Source organism: Myxocyprinus asiaticus, chromosome 49, assembly GCF_019703515.2.
Source record: "Myxocyprinus asiaticus isolate MX2 ecotype Aquarium Trade chromosome 49, UBuf_Myxa_2, whole genome shotgun sequence".
NCBI classification, from domain to species: Eukaryota; Metazoa; Chordata; class Actinopteri; order Cypriniformes; family Catostomidae; genus Myxocyprinus; species Myxocyprinus asiaticus.
Genome location: NC_059392.1, coordinates 14388292 through 14406611, shown reverse-complemented (window position 1 = coordinate 14406611; position 18320 = coordinate 14388292). Strand labels below are relative to the sequence as shown.

Below are 18320 nucleotides of genomic sequence, written 5' to 3'. Positions count from 1 at the left end.
GGAGATGTGGAACATTGTGCAGCCTCCACCCATGGAGAGACTCATCTGAGCTGTTAACCTTTTTTTTCTTCTGAACAACATGAGCCAATCATGTGGTTATATTATGATTGTGGCTAGATCACCAACGGATTCATGAGACTATATAGCCTTAAAAATAAAGAGCTTGAAGGCCTTCTTTATTCGTTGATGATGTGGCAGCTATCAAACTCAAAGTCTTACAGATCATCATCACTTTTGATTGGACAATCTTCCAGATAATGTGTGTTTAATTTATGGGGGGTGGGGGGGTTATAAGTGTAATGAACATCTATTATTGTTTTATGTACCTCTGAAAGCTTTAAGACTCATTGATTGTTGAATTGTGAAGTGCTGTTGACCATAGTAACTTTAACACGCTGTCCTAACCAGGTATGACATGACAAGATTCCAGCGTCAGGTAAGGCCTTAACGTTCTCTACTTGAACGTGAACGCAAATGCTTTTAGATAATTGATTTTGTGCCTCGTGTTTCAAAATGTGTCAGACTGCAACTCCTAAGGCAACGGATGTATCAGCTGCATTTTCAGTGTTGCCACAAAAGGTGCTATAGAAGATTAAGTGTAAACTCTTCTTCTACGGCAAGTGTCCTCTTTCAGTGGTCATATCTAGAAGTTTCAATATGGGAAAGTCTTGCGAGAGTCGCATTTGCTGATACTAAGTTTAGGGTTAGGTTTTCTGTGAAATCCAAAATAAACACAATGTCAAATTAGACTCTCGCGAGACTCTGCGATGATTGAGAGTTCCCTTATAGACATGACCATTTCAGGCCAACTACTCTTTTGGAAGAGCAACAGTTTGAAGAGAATCCTGCTGTGCAAGTTAAAGTTAGTTCAACTGTTGACGCGACTTACAAGATGTACTGTTGCTCATTGCGATTGTGGCTGGCTAGTACAAATAAATCAGATTAACATGGAAGATTTTATTGCTTGTCACTTTATAATATTGCGCCTGGTTTGGACACAGTGTGAAGGTCTATTAGTGCGTTCAAGTAATGTCGGAATGATTGTATTTACGAGTTGAACGCACATGAATGCCATCACAAAGTAGTAATTACGATTGGGAAACTCTGGATTTTTTTGAGCTCCGACTTTGTATTGGGGGCATGTCAATTTGAGAATAATGGCGGAAGCAAATTGTTATTGGTAATAATTCAGTTTTACTTGAGGATTTTGACTGTGCAGTTTAGTATGTATGTAATTTTTGTACTGTTAAATGAAGAATAACGATAACATTTGCCAGAAAATAAGCCTCATTTAGCATTCAATGCAGCATCAACAACTGCAACAAAAACTTCCCATCATTATATGTGGCCGCACAAGGATAATACAATAAATAAAGCATTAATTACACACCTAATGCGTGGCTTTGCTCTAAATTTTGTTGCATTGGTGCTAAAAAAGCTTCCAGCCTTCCCTAGTAAGTCAAAAAGAGAGAAAGAAATATTACATTGCAAAACGGCACATCGCATCGTATTTACAATTTCTGACCTTGTAAGCGCACAAACTTCCCAGGAGGACTTGAACGCACCATATGTATTTATGTATAATAGCTATTTGTGCTAGCAATCAGCAATAAAGAAACTTGAATGTCAAATTTGACTTCAATAACCAAGATCAACACTGAATTGTTTAGCACAGAAACACAAACATGGAATTGTTGTAATTTTCTGCATTTGCTCTGTAAAAAATAGTGTAAACAATAAATGATATGGGTATTACAACCACACAAAACCCTTTCAACAACCCAAAGCTAAAATTATTACATGCTCATGATTAAGCCATGTATACTTTAAGCTCTGAATATTGAGCGGTTTTCAGTGGTTTAGGTTGATAACTCTTTAAAATGTAGTAAAAATACAGCAAATGTCAATCTACCAGCTGTCCAATGAAGAATGAAGCAACACAGATAAGTTGTGAAAGCAATATCGACATATAATTTATTTCAGTTCACAGTGCATATAGTGGTACCAGTAGTTCCTGTAATAACACATTGGTTTGACCCATTTCGTACTTGAAAACTATACAACTGTACTGAGAGCATGCGGCAGCATCTGAAAATAATTTTACCACTCAAAATCAGTCATGTATAGGCTACACTTCAATTATCACATACTAAACTGGATCACATGGTCACTTCACTGTGTTTAATACGTATGTATCAGGAAACATTCAAGAAAATGAAGCATGAACAAAATCAGCTGTGCAAACTTTTTGTATAATGTCAAGGTATTTTGAGTTGTTTCTTGAACATTCAAAAGCACAATCTAGAAAGTCCAGTAATTTAACTACAGAAGGCCATTTACAGAATAATTTGACAGCAAAACAAATCACTTTGAAACAAAGTTACATTACTATATGTAAAAAAAAAAACATGTAAATAAGTAAAAATAAAAAGATTAAGAGTAGCACTTTAAAGAATTAGTTCCTTAACAGTGTACAAAATACTTTTTATCATTTTTATTCTACTGTCAATCATTTATGTGGTAGCTACCAAGTTTTAAGTAGTGTTATACTACATTTAAACAGTTAGTGAATATCAAGTGGTTCAACTGTTAACGTAACTCCTTAAGAAACACTTGGTAGTTTATATCATACAACATGCATTGTGACTGGATTTGAATAATCTAAATAGGCCTAATACCTGTTAAATAGGCCTGATAAAATTATTTTAAATGTTTTTTTTTGTTTGTTTTTTTTTAATAATGAATAAAGAAAAAAGGTCATTACAGGGCATTATGTAAATTATGGAGTCAAATTACATTTGCAAGGCAAGTGTGGAAAATTCGTCTTTTTTTTTCAGTCCTTACCAAAGACATAAAATACAAAGCACACTTAAGGACATGGATGACAACAGTAAACAATTTAAATATATCAGTAACGCAATGAGAGTTTACGAAAATCTGTTCACACGTTTGAGATCCTGTGTGCTTTATTGTTTGAAAGAGGTATTTAATATTAACCATATCTATAAACAGGTTGTTCTACCAAGTAAACCCTTCAAGCTTCTGTGTTTTAAATTATTATTATAATTTTTTGGGGGTAATTTTTAAAGCTAGATGTGAATGACATGTTATGGTTGTACAATCAAGCAAATAATGTTGGAAATCTAATGCCACTACAGACTTAAAATTTCAGTGGCAAAATCAAAATGACCTGTGATATATATATATATATATATATATATATATATATATATATATATATATATATATCCAAACTAAATATTTTAATTAGGGCTGTCAATCGATTAACATTTTTAGAATGGTATTCTGATTTATTAATCAAATTAAATGCAATTAATCACATATATAAATATTTGCGGAGAAAGCCCCTCAAATAACAATAATTTAATATATGTCGAAATAATTACAAATACCGGTAGTTACAGTACTATGTAAAAGTAAATGTCTTAAATAAGATGTTTCACAAAAGCATTTGTCTTAAGATGGTTATTTATATCTTCAGCTTTAGTGTATCAATAGGAAATATAAATGTTAGACTCCCAAACATTACTTTTGCAAATAGAAAAGATTAGAATAGAAGAACAGGGAGCCCTGCAACAGATGGCATGGCCCCCACAAAGACCCCACTGAACATCGAGTCAGTCTGAGATTACATAAAGAGACAGAAGCAATTGTGACAGCCGAAATAGATAAAAGAACTGCAGCGAATTCTCCAGAAGCTTGGAACATCCTATCTGCCAACAACCAAGAAAAACTGTGTCCAGGTGTACTTAGGAGAATTGGGGCTGTTTTAAAGGCAAAGATGGTCACACCGAATATTGATTTTAGCTTTTTTAAGTTTACTGGACTTTGTATGACATTAAGTGATAAATTGAAAACTATTTATGTCATTATTTTTGAAGACATCCTCACTATGCAACATTTTTCCTAAAAAAAGTGCCTAAAACTTTTGCACAATACTGTATATTTGAATAATTACAAATAATATATATATATATATATATATATATATATATATATATATATATATATATATATATATATATATACACTGCTATGATGCTTGGAACCGTACCCAAGACTTTCACCCACTGTTGCACTTGTGTATATGGTTGAGTGACAATAAAGGGATTTGATTTGATATATGTATATTATAAAAATATAATAATTAAGATTATTAAAATGCATTACATTATTGTGGCAGATGAGTAAAACATTGATAAGACAATTCAAAAAGTGGCTTTAGAATCCAATATTGTTTATTTTCATATTATTGAACATAAGCCTATCACTAGCATACAGTTCACAGCAATTCATTTTGCATTTGAATTCGTCAATCAGTCCGAGATTTATTTAAGGACGCGTCCATCTACACATGCGTCAGACATACTTTGGTTGCATAGCGTCATAAACATACCGTTTTTAGGTCGCTGTATCAAGTCAAAAGAAGTTTGAAACTCAGTCCTGAGAGTTCTGAGGAAATATAGACAATTTTCATACAAGTACTTTTATACTTCTTGAGTGATTATCATAACTTGCAGTTTTTATGACCTCACGAAGGACTATTTCAGTGAAGTACTAAAAGGTGATTTAAAATGGTAGAAAACCTGTCATCTGGAAATGGTGAATACTTTATACATCCATATACATTTTAACCTTAAGTCTTGATGTTGAGAGAAAAAAAAAGTCCATCAGTGATATAACCAGTGTCACTGGTGGAAGTTCCATGTCATCATTTTTATGTTCTTCACAATGCATGAGTGTGAATTGTGAAACTGCAACTGTTTGTTAGTGTTTATTAACACTAATTTAAATTTTATTTAAAAGATGACTGGAATTTACCACTAAATAAACACTTGATTGGAAATATCAGTTGATTGATAACACCAGGGTGCAACTTTAGGCCCTCTATAATTTATTTAAAGACTGAAACATACAGTATATACTGTAGTTTCAGAACTAATACAACAAACTGAGAGCAACCTTGTTATAGTTAAGGGACAGGAAATAAGCCACATGGATCTTATAAGGTTGATTGGAATCGAGGTGCAGATTTGAGACACAGGTCCTAAAAACACCAAATGCTTTTATGACCTCATCGTTACCACAATAGATTGCACAGCAGGGGTGAGGTGAGTCATTAAATGTGACTGACAGAATGGTACGTGTCCTAAATCACTACACTTGCCTAAACACTTCTCAGCCACTAAGGCAACAAGTGCTGGATCCAATGACCACTTCCTGCTTGGCGCACCAATATAGCTTTTAAAGTGATGGCCACAGCAAACATGAGAGAAATGAGTGAAATAGAGGATCTGTAACATTGCAAGCTTGACACAAAAGAAAGGTGGATGGTGTTCTGCTAATTAGACCAAAAAATGAATGCTTGGCCAATGTATTGCAAACGCATGGTCTCGTTGTACATATTTTATGTACATTCATTCGGTACTGTGGCGTAGTAAACCTCAGTAATCAAGTGGCTGATAGTGTACCTTCAAACGTCTGCCATTAAATTGGATGTTATTATTGAGGCAGATAGCTATAAACATGATTTATAAACATGATTGCCATTACCAGTTGCATTCTTACACGTTTTAGAACACAACAATGCATGAAATCGATCTTGCGTAGCTAGAAGTGTTTGCATTCAGGTACTTTGTTTTGGCCCACTGAACGTAGTACTTGGTTACAAGGTTAATAAGGGGTTTAAAATATATTTATTTATCTGCGGGTAACAGGCATTCCTCTTGGGCAGCTATAGCCCAAGAATTTCATGTTCTTAATAGGCAAAAATCTAAAAACATATCAATGTACTATGGCCATCATTTTTAAGGCTAAATGACTTAAACATGATAGTTGAAAGAAAGAAAAAGAGAGAAAAAGTAGTTGGGATTTAATTAAGTCTCTTGTTACATCTGCCACTAGGGCCAGGCTCAGCTGTGAGTAAAATACTTACATCTTTATCTTGGATAAAAGTAGAAATTTGAGAGTTTTCTTGAAAAAATACCACTTTTCAAAAATATAGCAAATTGATTCAAAACCCATAATGGAAATGAAGAACCAGTTCTCCATGTGGCCTACATAAATATCTATTTTTAAGACGTATTCCATGCAAAAGGTTAGTGATAGCAGTTGCAAGCTAGCCACCTACAGTCACAGTCTGAAAATACTGTATAGAAGCAAATTAAAACTATTTAAGGCATCATATTAAGCTGAAATTCGCTCACTATTTATATACTCTTCGTAGAATTTAGTAAAAATATATATAGACAGAGGACTGCCCCTTATCCACAGTGATTTATCTTTGCAGATTTACAGTGATTTGAAACTATCCTTGTTTAAGTACAAATCATCTGCATTGAACTTTCAAATTGGGATACAGCTACAATAAATAAAACTGATTCATGAATGTTGTGATAAATCCCTTTTAAACCACTACAGTTTTACCAGACTGATATTTCTCATTACATACATCAGTTTTGAAAGAAAAAGTATACTTTCAGATCAAATGTAAAAAATGAGAGGACCAATAATTCACATTAACTAAGAAAAACCTTTAAATTGTAACTCATATTTCATGCAAAGAGAGTGCTGGTGTGAAGCCGGAGTACAGCGTAAATAAGAAACAAGAGAGGTTACATGGGAGTGTTGTCTCATATTATCAAGATTTGTCCAGGCTGGCATTGTTATGAACCTGCGTGAGTTCCAGGCTGCTGTTTAAAGCTATACTCATACGACACATTGACTCAATCTCTTCTAGCAAGCCTATTTCCTCAGTCTGCTCCCGTCTTACCTCTGAATCTGCCCTCTGGAGCTCGCTTTCCCTCTCCCAAGGTACAAGAACTGAGAGCTGCCCGCTGCTTGGGCCTGCTGCCCTGTGCTGGGTTTGGTCGTGGTAGTGCCTTGGGGTCTTTGTAGAAAGGACCCTCCTCAGGGACAGGCTGCTAGCTGCTGAATGCTGGCTGTCGGGGCTCGACTGGGCATTAAACATGGACTCGTTGAGAGTGGGAGAGCTGGTGGATTCGTCCGCGTCACAAGGTACCAAGACCTGAACTTTGGGTACCTCCGTAAGAGAGTTCCTTAGAGGATGCTCTGTGAACTCCTCATTCGGTAGGCTGTTCTGAAGAGGACGGCGAATCGGAAGGGAACGGGAGCTGGCTTTGCATTGCGGTGAAGGTGGGAGATGCTTACTGTAGATGGCGCTGTCGTCTTGACCCATATTCCATTTGGCCGGTTTTCCATTTCCCACTTCATAACCAGCCTGAGCAGGGCTTTTTCCCAACGAGGACTTGCAATTTTTCTGAAAACCGTACAAAGACGGTCAGCCAAAATTTAATATGTTCAGAGAATCCACAAACAGAGCCATGCCATTGCTAATGCACAAGCTCATTTCACCAAAAAACACAACGATGTGAATTTAAGTATACAGGCAAAAGCAGTATTGACAATGTTCATCCCAAAATGAAAATTCAAAATTGATGTATTACGTTTGAAAGTTTGAGAGATTATATAAAAGAGATTCAGATCAAATGAGATTACATCAAAAGTGCAGAACAGACTCAGTCACATGGATTTAGAAGACTTTGAATATAGCGCACAAGTCATATGGACTACTTTTATAATCCTAATATTATTATAATCTTGTAATTTTTGGAGCCATATGTCCCCCATTCACTTTCACTATATGGAAAAGAGCAGTGTGAACATTTAAAACCTATCCTTGTATGTTCGAAAGAAGAAACAGTCATAAAAGGTATGGAACGAAGGATGAAAAAATCTATTTTCATTTTGGGTAAACTAACCCCGTAAAACATTATCCTTTAAAATTGTATTGACCGTGGGTTCGAAGTCAAGATCTTCGATAGATCTGAAGAAGTCCAGGCTCTTGGCTGCGGAGAGTCTGCCTTGCTCTATGTGGGACGTGCTGAGAGAGTCCAGAATCTCCTCTAGCAGATTAATCTGCATCGTCTGACCCACTTCAGACTCAAATTCAGAGTCATCACTGTCCTCAGTGTATAATGGCACCTCCCCGCTGTCCTCAGAGGATAATCTACTAACAAACACACGCGCACACACACACACACACACACACACACACACACAGGTAGTGTTGTTCACTAAAAGCCATGTAAGAAGATAAAGCAGCAGATGGCAGTGTTGCCTTGACGAATGACATTGATTACCTACCTGTCCTATTAAGATTTCAAAACATACTGTAATAAAAGTAGAAATTAACATTTAAACCCTTACCTGCTGGCTGTGTCGTCAATGTTGTCGTTGTAATTGTTTGGAAAGCTGGGGCTCATTTTTGGCGGCGTTTTTGAATGATGCTAAAACAGAGGATCAAAATGTTACAATCTAATCCAGTGGTTCCCGACATTTTTTTTTTTTTACCTTGAAATCCCCCCTTCTTAAATATAAGAAAGCCTGAGAAAGAGTTTTGCAACAGTTGCCATGGTGTCAAGGTCTTTGGAAAGTTTTTGTTTAATGTTTATGCTGAGATTTTGCTTATATCACACTGAGTTAGACGAGGACATTGTCATGGTGTCTTACTGGTTTAGTGCATTTTTATATCTTGACCGCATCAAAGCATATGGGGTTCCTGATCTAATCAATTAACATGAAAGTTCTCTGAGAGTAAAAGAAAACTAGGCACTGAGATTCAGAGAAAATCTGAGCATTGCATGTCCCCATTCTGTGGTCATTACAGAGCATTAATTCCACTCCTCGCATTCTGCTCGCTCTGCTAATCCCTTGGCTTTTATAACACACCTGTGTAACACGTTTAATTGGCAAATTAAAGAATTGAAGCATTATAGAGCACAGCTTCATACTGCGGCCGGCAGCTTTAGGGTTCACCATTAACTAGCCTTCCACGACATACGCACATACAAAAACGCACCGCCACTCACTAAATTAGCTCATAAACTGCCGTTTGCCACATTATCAAAGCATGCCACTAAACTGAAGCCCCTTTACTGGGCCCACGGTGTGAGAAAATGACATACACAACTTAGCTAACCATATGGGGTAGACAATTATCAGATCGATTGGTTGGACAATGGTTTTTCACCACATTGTCTCGCTGTAATGGCTTGGGAAGGAAGTTTCAGCTCAGAAGGGCCCGGGACAAAAGGTTGAGTGGGTTTGCCATCTTGGGTGTTGGCGCCTGTCGAAAGGGTTAACGGCCACCCTATCCATAAAAATAGCTAAGAGATACGTGTTCCGAACACTTCGGGCTCTTGCCATTGGAATAAACAGGAACACATGTTGGGCACTGATTGCCCCACTTGCTAGAAGCCGGCAGCTATAATGAAAGCGATTACGGGGGGTTCAGGCCTTGAATCCTCCAAAAGGCTTTAATGGATTCCTGTGTCAGGGCCATAAATCTGGTGGGCAAGCCACTTGGATGCACCTGCAGAACTGTGTCACATTCATTTGGTGTCAGAGGCTTGTGGGAGCGTGTATATGTTTGCCCTGCAACGCTGTTATTTAGCCTCTTGAGTTGGAAAGCAGGGCGTGCTGTGCCTCTCTCTTTCAATGAGAGGAAGTGTTTATTAAAACAAGGTGAGCACAAGCCCTCTGTTGGATTGCAACACCAGGCCTGCATCTAAAATACCCACCAACTCAACAAAGTAAGTAAACTCTCTCTGATAAATACACAGCCAAATTTATGAACTAAAAAATAATCTATTATTTGCCTAAACTCTGGCTTAATTACTATGAAGCAAAATTTTGTGAATGGGCCTTCACATAGTTTGGAGGACTCTGATGAGGGTTATATCAAAAGAGAGCGGTAAACAAGTCTAAAATGCCGTTCAGACAGAACACGTTCTTGTGCTGAAAAAGCTTGACGTAGTTTACTATACTATAAATTCACATTCATACATTTTATGAAGAAACTTTTTGTGCCTCTCACAAAATTCTCCACCATGATGTTACGTAAGATGTTGTGGGTTGTTGCGAGGCATTGCTATGAGAGTGCTAAGCTATTCTGAAGCTACGTCCGAAACATGTACTGTCACAGTATGTAGTGTATTTGATGAAGGGCGCACTTCTCGGCTGGTAAAACAGTACGTTCTATTAGGTATGCATAAGAGTAGTACGAAAAGATTTCGTACATTATTCATCCGGGGACGTGGGCATTGTCATGTGACACGAATACATGACATAAGAAAAAACCCAGCTCCCTAGGGTTTATGGGATCATTATGTGTCCAGTCGATCTGCACTTCAAAATCTCTTTAGAATTAGTAGGTCATCCGGGTATTTCTCACTTACTGCTTCATGAATACTGCTGATTCGTACATACTACTCCAATGGCATACTGTTTTCGGCATACTATACAGTAGGGAAGTATGGATATTCGGACACAGCGTGAGTGTTTTTTTAACAGGTTGCTATGCAGTTGTTGGTGTGTGTAGTTGCTTACTGCTTACTAGTCAAAAGATCCCACTACCAAGTCTCTATGAGATCTATGTGAAAGTTAATTATGTTTTTTGCTCATTTTATGGTAAATTGTAAGTTTGTTTGCTTAGGAAAGCAATAGAAGACCTCTCCTGATGTACATAGCACAAAAACGCAGGACGAGTTATGCACTGAAATGTAATACTTAGGATTAGGGGTTTGATCAAATCCCTAACCATGAGTATGAGCAATAGTAACAGCGATGCTTTACAAACACCACTAATTACGCTTAAATATGACTGATATCGCTAAGACAGCCCTAATCTTTCATAAAACAGACTCTACACATATAGATGATCTTTTCTTCTTTTATTCTTTACTAAGACATGAAACATAGACAGATGCCAGGAAAAGAAACAGCATATGAAATAAAATAATAAAAACAGTTTGAGCCACTGTTCTAGGACAGGCCAAAACTGCTGATTTGGAAAACAAGCAGGTATGTGCCTATTTTGTTCTTTTATGTGTATTCTAAATCAGCACAGACATATTGAGTGGCCACAGGTCAATGTCTGCTCCTTAAACTGCTTGTTCAATTCCACATGGAAAATGGGCTATCTTCAGTCAAAGCTGAACAGGAACAGGCAAGCAGACATCTCAGGTCCAACACTTTTCAACGGAGACTTTAAAACCGTTAAAACTTAATCTCTGTTGTCAGAGCAGGCCATTCGGATGAGGGCATTTTAAGAGAAAATCCCATTTTGCTTCTAGCATGGCCAAGTTGTAAGAGGCGCAACAGGGCTTTAAATTGCAGCCAATCATCTCATCGATTTAATAGCCAGGCTTACATAATATATATTTCATATGCTATTTCAGACCAGGTACTGATCTCATGTGCTTGGCAGGGTATGGAATGGGAAGATATGCCTGGAAAAAGCACAAAAAAAAAAGCCAAAACCTAAGCCAACGTCTGCAGAACTATTCAAGCAGCTCCCCTTTAAACAAAACCCAGGACCTCTTCTCAGGCAAAACCCAGGCTTGTTCTGTCCAACTGGCTCCGGCTAAAAGCATTTCTGGAAATATCAGAGAGAGAGAGAGAAAGAGCAAGAGAGTGAGCAAGAAAGTGAAAGAATGTGTGTGTGACATTCAGAAATATCCAGTAGGTGGCACTTTAGTTACACCTGAGAAGGTTTTCTTCATGTAAGCTGTTCCTTGCCTGCTGCATATCCCCTTGACTGCAAGCTATGCATCTCCATCTCATCATTGCCATGCAGATGCGCTGGTTCCTTCCTTTCTCTGCGACACGTCCACTAGCCAAAAGTGCTTTCTCTCCATTTGTGCATCAATGTTTTTTGACACCCAATGAATTCATCTCAACGCTGGCAGTCCTCCAGACCCACATGGTTTCACAAAGCTCTCACTCTCTACTTCTATCTCTCTCTTTCTCACACTCATCCAGCTATACAAACAGCCATGAACCAGCAGAGAATTTAGAAAGAATGAATACAACAAGCCATATCTAAACAGCATTTCACAAATAGCATATCATTGCTGTTTGCATTGTCACTTGCACTGCGTATTGTAGATTTCAAACATATAATTAGATTTGTAGCCTGAAAAAAGGTAGAATCCCTTTAAGAGAATTTAAAGTTACTATAAAACAGCATTCACAACCCATTTTACGTCCGTACTGTGACGTATTTCCAAGTGATATACATATATATCTATATATATATATATATATATATATATATATATATATATATATATATATATACACTACCATTCAAAGGTTTAGGATCACTTACTCATTCTTTCTTTCTTTCTTTTTTTCACATTAGTTATCACAACTATGGAATAATAGAAATGGAAATATGGGAATTGTGTTGTGACTAAAAAAATCCAAAATAAATCAAAACTATGTTATATTTTAGCATCTTCAAAGTGGCCACACTTTGCCTAGATTTTGCAAAAATGTACTCAACATTTTCTCAACCAACTTCTTGAGGTATCACCCTGGGATGCTTTTTAAATAGTATTGAAGGAGTTCCCATCTATATGCTGGGCACTTATTTGCTGCTTTTCTTAATTATTCGGTCCAAGACAGCCATTTCAAAAACTGTTCTTTTTTTTATAAAATTTTTGTTTTGTAATTAAATAAATGAATATGTTGCCACAATTATATTTTTGTCTACAAAACTAATTTCAAACTTTTAAGCAATTGCCTTCAGATCAAAAGATTTTTAAGAACTTTTGAACGGTAGTGTGTGTGTATATATATATATATATATATATATATATATATACATACATAATTGCTAAAATTATGTACCTCTTTTATATAAGAGGTACATAATTTTAGCAATTAGGATTTGATTGGATTGTGAAAGTAGGCATTCCAAATCTGAATGCAGGTTCTAAATTAAATCTATTCAAATTAAAAGAGAAAATGTGTACATAAAAGCTATTTGGCTATTAATCATTCAAGAGCCCACAAGGCCAAAGTGACATCAATGAAAGATTTTAGTTGTTTCATAGGCTGACCAAGCAATGAAATATCGATTATAAGATTACAAAGACATTTTGTCTTCTTTGGAACATCTTGCACTGATAAATCATGCACAATAAGACCAGGAACATGTATTAAGAAAGTAAATATAGTTCATTTTGATTTCATGTTCACTTAAAGAATTACATTTAGATTGTTAACCCTTTCGCAGCTGTTAATGTCCTATAACTCATATCTACAGTGGTCACTGCTTAGAGCGGTATGTAAATTAAGGGGGAAGCTCATAAGCTTGAGTAGGAAGTGTGTTTGAATTATACACAACTTGAGCAGAGCTTTTTTGGACTCTTTAATATGCAGCGCTGTTGAACTGGCCACAGCTATAGGGGATCCATCTGCCGGCATCATCCATAGAGAGTGTGTGTGTGTGTGGAGACATTCCCCAGAGGCTGTGTGCCACTCAGAGGAGGCAGCCACAACACACACACACACACACACACACACACACACAAACACACACAAACACACACAAACACACACACACACACACACACACACACACACACACACACACACAGCCATAGCTTCAGTCGGCAGGAATAGGCAGGAGATAGAGATCAGCTCCACACTGCCCCAGGCCCTGCTACTGACACCCTGTCTGGCTTTCACAGGCCCTCAGGCTTGACCTGAAAACCTGCCCCTTATACCGTACGCTGCATAGATTCAGTGCAGTGAGCCACCAGAGTCAAAAAACACAGCTCAACTTTTCTGTAAGTACAGTATGTATTGTTATTTCCACTGTAGTGGACGTGTAGTGCAACTACAAGCTAAAAATCATTTCATATGTAAAACAACAATCCTGAATTTAAAATAATAACCCCATTTGCATTTTTAATAAATGTAGCTGGTCTTGTATTACACAATTCTTCAGTTCACATTATTCTAAATAAAAAAAGTTTCCATGCGGCCAAGGAAAATATTATGTAAGGCATAATGTACTGTATATTCAGTTGGACTTGTATCACTCTGAAAGTGTTAATTTTGTGATAATGACAGACTGATGGTACATTATCCTGCTTATTACACGGCCACTTATCAAATAAATAAACAATAAATGGATATGAAATATTGATTAGAGTTTAAATTGTTTAATTATGTGAGAAGAAAGAGACCGCAGAGTGATACGGGAGTCATACAACTAACACGGCTATATAGGAAATCGGTTGACTGTGAGAACTGTCAGTTATACAGTTTAGCGATCATTATACCATACATTTTATCAAAGAAAGCTGTAACTGACCAATCAGAATCAAGTATTCTAGAAAGCTGTGTAATACTACTACTGCTGCTACTACTACTACTACTACTACTAATATCATAGCGTAACATGTTTCACCCCCTCCCAAATTGATCAATCTTAAAGAATAAAATCAAGCCCTGTCCTAAATTATTTCCTGCTGAATATTCTCTTGAACTCACTTTTAAAAGCAGAAGGTAAAAGCATTGAACGCCGTTTCATGTTTTCTTTAACTTAATTCAAATCTGTACATTCACTAAAGAGACTTCACTTACAGGAATGTTATGGGTTCAGTACACGTTAAGATCAACTGACAGCATTTGCAGCATAATGTTGATTACCACAGATTATCAAAAATCGCAGATACATTATCCCTTTAAGTTTGGATGTGTCCGCCGCTGTGCCCAAAAATAATTCTCCATATATTAATAACTACAGTCCTGACAAACACAAAATAGGTATTGTTTGAAAGCTTAGAAGCTCTATATTACAATGCATGTAGGCATTATGATCAAAACTGAACAAGTGCTTTGAATTTGCTGGCAAAGAAGTGTTCCGTTTTGATAATTTATTAAAAAAATATTGCACTGTACATATTATTGTAATCAGTACAAACATCAAACTGATCAAATAGCAATGTGTTATATGTTTTTGGAAAGCTCTCAAAGAGTAGAATACAACCAGCCTACCTGTTTTACTCACAGACAAAGGTATAGCGAGTAATAGCTAAGTATGTGTCTTTGACATTTATGTTTCTTATGAACAGTTGTTGCTTATATGCTGCATTTTTGCTTATAACTTCACGAAAAATAAGCAGAACATAAAATATCACTACATAAAATACCATAACTTAGAGGAGGCAATTATCTTTCAAATGAGCTCACACACAAGGTAGGATGCATAGATCATTAAATAATCCACACAAAGCACAATGTTACATATGGCCACCAGGAGATGTCGCTGCATCATTGACAGACTCGATGATGCAGACTCACTGAATCAAATGGCACTTGTTCTGTGAACTCTCATTACTAAAATCATGTCTCCATGCTATGCAAACCTTTAGGGATTGTTGTGTTGTTTGCAATGTGTAATCAGTTCTTATGCACAATTATTATGTTTTATTTGTTTGGTGAGGCTTTCGGACACTTGGAGATGTTTTTGTACACTAGAATAAATTATTTTTGTAATGCTATTACTTTTGATTGCTTTGCCGTATCAACACGACATTTTTCTCAGTTACAGTTGACATTATTGGAAATAAAACAAACACTTTTCGGAGCCACCTTATATATGTCCCAGAGATATATGTCAAATTAGAAAGAAAAAAAAAGATGTTTTTTCTTTTTTTTCTTTATTAGCAGAGTCTCAGAATGTATCAATCTACACTACCGTTCAAAAGTTTAGGGTCACTTACTCATTCTTTATTTATTTTTTTATTTATTTTTATTTTCACATTTTAGAATAAGAGTAAAGTCATCAAAGGTAATCACATTGGTAATCAACATTTTGCCACAAATGCTGTAGATTGAGCCTAACTTGTATTGCGCCCAAAACATTCTTTTAAGGAAATGTATCTTTTTTTTTTTCTTTTTTTTTACAACAAGCCATTTACAAGCAAACTGGTGCAAACTTTAGTTTAAAAAAAGATCAATACAGTAACAGCATAAGACACAATGCATCTATAATGCTACCTTTAAAAATCAAGAACAGTGGCATTAAACACTGGAATTTCTGTCTCATTAAAGAATTTCTGAAAGTTTTAATGAACACCAGTACAAGTAAGAAAAGACCTGGCATGGAGACCCCCATCACCCTGTGCTCTTTTGTTCTCCATCAGACAGTAACAATGACTGAACGGCGCAGCGGATTGATTTGCTCATTGATCGTGTGGAAGGTCTTTGTGGCTGCCACATCCACTCTGGTGCACAACACACACACAAACACAGAACATGCGTATGTATGTGGATGCTTCTTCTGAGTTCCTCAGAGACAGATGAGTGTAGAGAGTTGGCCGCCACCTCAAGAAAAGCCCTAATTGGAGGACATCTATCACCACACTTTTGCACACCACCTATTCCGTTATCTCCGGCTCTCCCCGACAACAAGGATGCAGCTAATAGCTACGCTAATTAAAGGTTGGATGGAAAGTCACTGGACACGATGGCATGCAGGCGGGGAGGGATCAAGCCAGCCATGGGTTTTGTCCAATGCCCTTCTGACATGGTCCATAGAGGTGCGATCGTAAAGAGCACAAGGGCTGGCTGTTCATGCTGGAAGTGTAGCGGAATTGTGATATTTCAATGGCTAATCAACACGTTGTGTAGCTCTGAAATTTTGATAAACAGTCATGTTGCTGAGCAAGTGAGTATAGAGACTGAATATTACAGATGAAGTGTGTCATTTCTGTGCCACTAGCATCACCAAACAGGACTACAAAAATAATTTCTGTTTTTTAAAACAGATTTCCCTAAAACTCTGGTCTTTCATTGGTCGGAAATGCGCATGCAAAGAGCGGCATTTAGTGTCGACATTCAAGGGGAGGAGCCACGGCCTTCCGTTGGGGGACGGAGAAGTCTCCCCTCAAGAGATGGGGGGGGTGGGGGTGAGTAGGTCAGTCCGGATGGCGCCCCGGCCTGAATCGAGTGTGGGGCAAAGAGTGTGGGGGAGGAAGAGTGTGACGAGGAGGAGGGCGCGGCCGGGCCATGGCACGGGCGGCGCTGAGTCAGCTGATCAGTGGGAGAGCGAGATATATGCGGGGATCCGGAGACGCCGCTTCGAGAGAGAGAGATGCACACAGCCACGCTGTGTGTGTGTTTGTTTCTTTTATGTTGTTTTAAGTTCATTTTTGTCATTAAAGTTTACGTTGACTGTTCTGCCAGCTCCTGCCTCCTCCTTGCCCACCTTACTCCTTTACAAGCATGTTTCCCAAATGGCTGAATTACACCTAACACCTATTTTATCCCTGATTTGCAGTCAGGCCGAGTCAGGGAAAGTTGGAGTTTTCACAGAAAATCACATCACAATGGGTACCAACTTTGGTTTCTTACACTCAGAGAATGATTCCATCTAGTCGGAAGATATAAAACATTTTTGATATTTTAGAGCAGACTACAGAGGAAATATCATAGTGTATGATGCTCCGTGACTCAAATATACCATGAAATTCAAGAAATAGAGATGGGGAAACAAGCACTTTAAGTGGAGCTCAACTTTTAACACCACTTACCTCTAACTTGCGTCGAAGTCTTTGGAGCAGATTCACTAAGAAGTTGCACCACTATTCACTAACCATCCGCAATCTATTTTTGCAGGCGCAATCAGCGCTGAAATTGCGCTGTGTCTTGAGTATTTAAATTAAGTCATTGTTTTTCCTTTCCAGGCAAACACGCCTTCTTTCTATGTAAATTAGGCTCATTGGAGCTTCATTCATAAAAATTGCCTGCCGCAAATTATATTGCGCTATTACCGTGAATGAAAGTAGGCAGTAAAATTAATTTAATTTAAAAGAGATGTTTGTTAACATTTTCTACCGATCATATCAGCAGTAATTCATAAAATAATGATCAAATGATGGGGAAGAGCGTTATAACCTGGCATATATTCAGATGTACGGTGTAGTCAAGCACACTTTCGGCATGTTTAAGAGATGATTCTGGTGTCTGGATCACAGTGATGATGTACAGTCCTGGCAGGGTGTGTCAAATACGGTAGTCTGCGACATCCTCCGCTACATGGTGCCCAGAATCAGCCAGCAAGAACAGAATTGTGTGTGCCAATTGCGTTCAGCGGCTATTTTGTGGGCGTGTATGCACTGCTGCCTGATCTGCATAATTCCTTTAGTGAATCGGGTGCTAAACGAGCGCAGACAGTGCTTGCAAAAAAAGCCACTTTTATGGGCTGTAATTCATTCTCAGTAAATTCCCCACTCTGTCTTCCAACTCAAGACTGCACCCAATTGGACCATTTCTTGCACTGTTTTCTTTTTTTTTTTTTTTTTTTTGCAAGAAACCTTGATTTGACATTATAAGTAGACTTGCAGAGAATGAGGTGTATGATTATGGCCCCTTTAGAAATTAGTACTGATAAGATCTAACAAAGTGAGTACTAG

At 37.4% G+C, this 18320-nt stretch overlaps 2 protein-coding genes across 3 annotated transcripts in view; one reads left to right on the top strand and one right to left on the bottom strand.

The window, feature by feature from the left end:
• Window positions 1-1765, top strand: part of crb1 (crumbs cell polarity complex component 1) — a 41063-nt gene extending 39298 nt beyond the window's left edge. The window contains exon 13 of the mRNA XM_051694275.1: window positions 1-1765. This exon is cut by the window's left edge and continues 170 nt beyond it. Coding sequence (XP_051550235.1) covers window positions 1-49 — 49 coding nt within the window. The 3' untranslated portion in view covers window positions 50-1765.
• A 190-nt stretch (window positions 1766-1955) lies between these two features.
• The window catches only part of LOC127438332 (DENN domain-containing protein 1B-like), a 133500-nt gene continuing 117135 nt past the window's right edge, over window positions 1956-18320 (bottom strand). Inside the window, exons 20-22 of one of the 2 annotated variants that reach the window (XM_051693854.1) lie at window positions 8251-8330; window positions 7837-8053; window positions 1956-7300 (exon numbers count right to left, since the gene is read on the bottom strand). In XM_051693854.1, coding sequence (XP_051549814.1) covers window positions 6662-7300; window positions 7837-8053; window positions 8251-8330 — 936 coding nt within the window. In that variant the 3' untranslated portion in view covers window positions 1956-6661. The remainder of the gene's footprint in view (window positions 7301-7836; window positions 8054-8250; window positions 8331-18320) is intronic. The other variant, XM_051693855.1, reaches the window with a different exon arrangement.